General features: G+C 48.2%; 3 protein-coding genes across 3 annotated transcripts; all 3 read left to right on the forward strand.

The window, feature by feature from the left end:
• Window positions 1-289: 289 nt before the first annotated feature.
• On the forward strand, window positions 290-1,659 carry LACBIDRAFT_336068 (uncharacterized protein; the record flags this gene model as incomplete). Its single annotated transcript, XM_001890992.1, has 6 exons — window positions 290-301; window positions 370-381; window positions 437-552; window positions 618-1,065; window positions 1,147-1,333; window positions 1,616-1,659. Coding segments are annotated over 6 exons (819 nt in total), but the record flags the coding sequence as incomplete, so codon positions are not given.
• Window positions 1,660-1,909: 250 nt separating this feature from the next.
• LACBIDRAFT_336069 (uncharacterized protein) lies at window positions 1,910-3,266 on the forward strand (the record flags this gene model as incomplete). Its single annotated transcript, XM_001890993.1, has 6 exons — window positions 1,910-1,963; window positions 2,025-2,066; window positions 2,117-2,314; window positions 2,375-2,509; window positions 2,565-2,679; window positions 3,244-3,266. The coding sequence occupies 6 exons, from the start codon at window positions 1,910-1,912 to the stop codon at window positions 3,264-3,266; spliced, it is 567 nt and encodes a 188-aa protein (XP_001891028.1).
• Window positions 3,267-3,460: 194 nt separating this feature from the next.
• On the forward strand, window positions 3,461-4,636 carry LACBIDRAFT_336070 (uncharacterized protein; the record flags this gene model as incomplete). The annotated part of the gene is made up of 5 exons (XM_001890994.1): window positions 3,461-3,676; window positions 3,807-3,903; window positions 4,051-4,144; window positions 4,202-4,310; window positions 4,395-4,636. Coding segments are annotated over 5 exons (756 nt in total), but the record flags the coding sequence as incomplete, so codon positions are not given.
• Between the last annotated feature and the right edge of the window lie 204 nt (window positions 4,637-4,840).

Raw genomic sequence — 4,840 nt, forward strand, 5'->3', positions numbered from 1 at the left:
GGAGGTAGCCAGGCGAAACCGGGTGGTGGAGGCTTGTTTGGGAGTACGACGACGACGACCGCCCCGACGGGTACTAGCAACTTGTTCGGGGGTGGCCAGCAACAGCAGCAATCCAATTTATTCGGGGGTAGCACTAACACGAATCCGCTGTTGGGCGGCGGTAAAAATTTCTTTGGGGGTAGTACCCTTGGAACCAGCGCTTTTGGCGGCGGGGGGCAGCAGCCACTACAGCCTACTGGGAGCCTTCTTTCGTCTAGATCGCTTGGAGGGTTGGGAGGCGCGCAGCAGAATGGTCCTGCGAGTCAGCATGCGAATATCACTGCTAGGTTTGAAGGGATATATAATGCGTGGAACCCTGCTTCTCCTCAGTGTCGGTTTCAGGTACGCGTTTTTTGTTGGTTTTTTTTTTTTTTCGAGACTGAGGGTGAGTTGACAGCACAACTTTTACAATCTTGTGGATCCGAACCAAGTCAACTTGTATGGCCGCCCGCCAAATGCTACTAATGACGCCCTCTGGGAAAAGGCACTGCGGGAAAACCCTGATCCATCCTGGTCAGTTCTCTACCCTTCCTCCCTTCCGTCTGTAACAACGAAATTCTAACCTAACCTATCTACAGCATGGTACCCGTAATAGCCATCGGGTTCGACGACCTCCGCGATCGCGTCGAAGCCCAAAACCAACAATCAACAACCCACACCAAAAAACTAACCGACCTCAAATCGCGCCTCGAATCCCTTTCCACAGCCCACGCCGTCCAAAACTCCACGCGCCTCCTCCGCGCATCCGCAAAACAAACACAGATCGTGCATCGATTGTTGGTGTTCGTGCAGCATTTGCATTTGTTGATTCCGTCGGTTAGGTCGTCGGCGATTAGGCCGGAGGAGGAGGAGATGAGGGGTAAGTTGGAGGAGATTGAGGATGAGATTAGGAAGGGACGGGTTAAAGGAAGGTTGAATGAGCTTTGGGCGCTGCTTGGGGCTGTTAGTGCGAGTATTGAGAGGGGACGTGGGGGAACGGGGGAGTGGGCTGTTGTTGATGATGAGGGGTTGGGGCAGATTGCGCAGGTGGGTTATTTCGTTTTTTTTTTTTTTTTTTTTTTTTTGACGTTGAGGGGGATTGATGGTGTGGCTTTTTTTAAATTTTAGATCCTTTCGGAGCAGCAGGCGGGGCTGGCGCACCTTACCAAGATTTTACAAAAGTGCCAGAGAGATTTGGCGGTTATTATGGGGACTGCGGCGCCTGGTGCTGGTGGTGGGATGAATGGAGATGAGGGGTTTGAAGGGGAGAAGCTTTGGAGTAATCTTTGGAGTTCGACGAATACCTTGCGGGAGAGTGCGTTGCGTTGATGAGATGGTTTTCATTGCGTATTTGGGTTTGGCTCTAGTAGCACTCGTCCTCTGTGATACTACTGTGATATATATTACACTGTAAATAACACCGGTAGCGATCTCAGTGTTGGGATTGTAACTCCTGTTGAAGATATATGTAGCAAGTGTTTTGCTGGAGCGTCACGCGAATTCATCTCCGACTCACAACCATCTCTCTCTTGCCAACCATCGCTTGCACCATCAAACTTGTTATGAGAAGGCCCACTCAAAACCTCTCGTTTGATAGATGTATATGCTGAGTGTGCATTCCCCCGTCCTTCGTCCGAGCGCGTGAGTCCGAAGTGGAGCATTTTTCGTGCGTAAAGCTTACTGATATAGTGAGCTGGTGCTGTTGATCGATTTAGGCAGACGTCAAAACATAACGGAACCTTTCAAAGGACAAAAGTAACGACGTCGAGCATTGTCCAACACGTGGGGGTGCTGTCGGGCCTTTCCGAGCGACCCAATCTGAACGTGTGCTACAAGCAACTTTGGCATTATCATATCCACTATCGCGAACGGTCGAGGATCTTAGGACGCGATGGCTCTGATCCGCCGAAAACTCGTCATCGTAGGTGACGGTTGTGCAGGGAAGGTTTGTCCGGACATATCGCAATGCGGATTGCACAAATGACACTGACTACGGTATGTCGCAGACGGCGTTGCTCGTTACATTCTCGACGGGAACATTCCCAGAGGTATGTGGATATTAATTGATTGGAGCGTCACAGATAACACTCGTGAACAGATATCAATCCCAAATCCCTTCGAAGATTACGTCGCCGACGTTGAGGTGGATGGGAAGCATGTCGAGTTGGCGTTATGGTGTCCGGCTGGTCAGGAAGACTATGATCGCTTGCGTCCTCTGGCATACCCCGACTCGCACGTTATTCTTATATGCTTTGACATTGCTACTCCCGATTCCCTGGACAACGTCGTAGAAAAGGTGCGGGTCAGCTCCTCAAGTAATACCTCGATGCTAATATTCTTTTTTCGATTATCGCAGTGGATTATTGAGATCAACCACTTCTGTCGTGGGCTCCCTATCATCCTGGTAGGTGCGCAAAAAGACCGGAGAAGAGATCCGAGAATCATTGAAGAACTACGGAAGACGAATCAACGTCTCGTGACCGTTGAAGAGGTAGGTTGAGCTAAACTTGGAAGAGGTACTCTCCTCCACTACCATTTCATACCAGGGACAGGCAGTTGCGAAGAAAATCGGAGCAAGGCACTATGTTGAATGCTCTAGCTACACTGGAGAGGGGGTTCGCGAAGTGTTTCAAATTGCAACTCGCGAGGCATTGCGCCCCCGTCCAAAACCCCCTCCAACGAAGTTCGATAAACTTAAGGGACTGTTAAAGTCATCATCGAAAAATGAAGATGTGGAATCTGAAAAAGCGCCTCAACTAGATGCCTCCGAGGAGCAAGAATTGAAGAGATTACTGGCAGCAGCCGTCGCGGTCGCATTGCCTCCACTTGAAAAGTTTAGATTGTTGATCATCGGGAAAACGGGGTGCGGCAAAACCACAATTCTGTATAAAGTTAGCACTTCAAACCAGATCTCGCATCTCATGAAGCCACTAACTTTACGTTCCAGGTGTGTGGCGGGAATATGGTGAGAACGACCAAGCTCTCGCAAGGCTTACATTTCATATTTTCCATTTGAGGTGGACGCGCCCAGCACCACGGTGAGTGCAAAGTCGTTCGACTTGTCATACCACGCAGAAACCAAATACGATATCTTAAGAGAGGTACCCATAATATTGAAAAAGAAATCGAGTTCGAGGGGAACAAGAAGATTATTGCGCATGATTCCGAGGGATTTGAAGCGGGAAAGCAGGCAGAGGTGGATGTTGTTTGGAAATTCATCGACAGTCGTTCGCGGGCAAAAGACATAAACCAGAAATTGCATTTGGTGTGGTTCGTCTTGCTCCCTTTCTTCATTATGGGCAAGCTCAGCCAAATTGCCGCAGGTACTGCTTGGAGATGAATTCTCGGCCCATCCAGCAAGCAGAGAAAGATTTTTTTTCGATGCCTTTGACAGGTAAGATCAAAGATGAACCACCATCTTCAAACGTGACGTTTCCCATAGTACCGGTTGTGGCCATTGTGACCAAGTTCGACACATTTTTACAAGATATGCAGCAGAAATTGGAAGAAAAAGCGGAAGAAGAAGACGAGGAAGTTGATGATGACGAGCTTGAAAAGATTGCTGGTGTTGAGGCGGACAAACGATTCGAGCAGCACTACAAGAAACCCCTTTTGAGCATGCAGCATCCGCCAAGGGCCGTTGTAACTCTATCCGAAGGTGAGTTAGTTTGGTGTGCAAATTTGCATCGTGTTTGACAAGAAGTTACTTGAAGTGCACAAGTCGGCTCCAGACGACAGTCGCTTAGCCCGATTGATTGATGAATCACTGAAAGTATTGTCTCTGACAGAAACGCAGCGTCAAGCACGAAGCGGTTATGACCTTCGAACGTTTTTCGCCTCTGCCCAAAGTGCCGATAGTAAAGTTAAACTCATCACGTCTACTGCGTAAGTATCATTCGCCTTCATCACTGCGTGCTTCATTCGTTGAACGTTAACCCCTGTTTCCCCAGAAATGGATTAAATTGTTGGTTCTTGATAAGTATATATGACCCCTTTTTAAACGGTTATTTCCTCAGGGAACTATCATAAAAGTTACTCCGAGAAGATGTTTCGTGGCGGACCGTTCATCAAGACTTGGGATACCTTTTGGACAGACTCTACATCGGGGCCTCAAGCACCGATCAAGGTAAGTGATTCAATCCATTGTGATACCAAGTTCACTGATATGTTTTCTTCCCACAAGCTTATTCGTCTCTTGGAAAAACATTTGGATGACAGCCGACGTCTCATAGGCCACCGACAATCATCCGACTTCTCCGAGGTGAATGCCCGCCCCGATTTGCTGGCTTTCTGTAGGTGGGAACAGCGGGTAGCAGGTTAGTAAATGTTTTCTTGGTTGTAATGGGTATCAGTAGGCTGACTACGGCAATGCGAAGACACGGTGCTCATCATGGAGAAAGTCTACGTTTTCAATATCAACGATGAGAAAACGCTTGAAGCTATGATAAAATGGTATGATCAGGGCAGCAATACTGCAACATACATTCGGAAGGAAGTAATGCAACTTTATCGACAACGCCGGTCAGAGAAGTACAAGGTACCAAAGGAGTGGTCCGAGAAAGTTGCACAGCCGTTAATCGATCTTGTGTGCAAGCGACCGGTAGAAGTTCCAGGGTAGATTTATGAGCAAATTCATCCCCCAGAGCAAACATCTACACTACATATATCTCATCAAATCTCCGAGGATACCTACAATTTGGAATGGATGTTAGTATTTCATGAACGAATCGTACTTCATCATCCAAAGCGCCCAGGTTACATTTGTTATTCGACAAGACTGCCATACCCGCAAGCGGATCCTGGGGATCCTCAGAGTCGACCG

This window comes from Laccaria bicolor, genomic scaffold (genome assembly GCF_000143565.1).
Source record: "Laccaria bicolor S238N-H82 LACBIscaffold_264 genomic scaffold, whole genome shotgun sequence".
Classification (NCBI taxonomy): Eukaryota; Fungi; Basidiomycota; class Agaricomycetes; order Agaricales; family Hydnangiaceae; genus Laccaria; species Laccaria bicolor.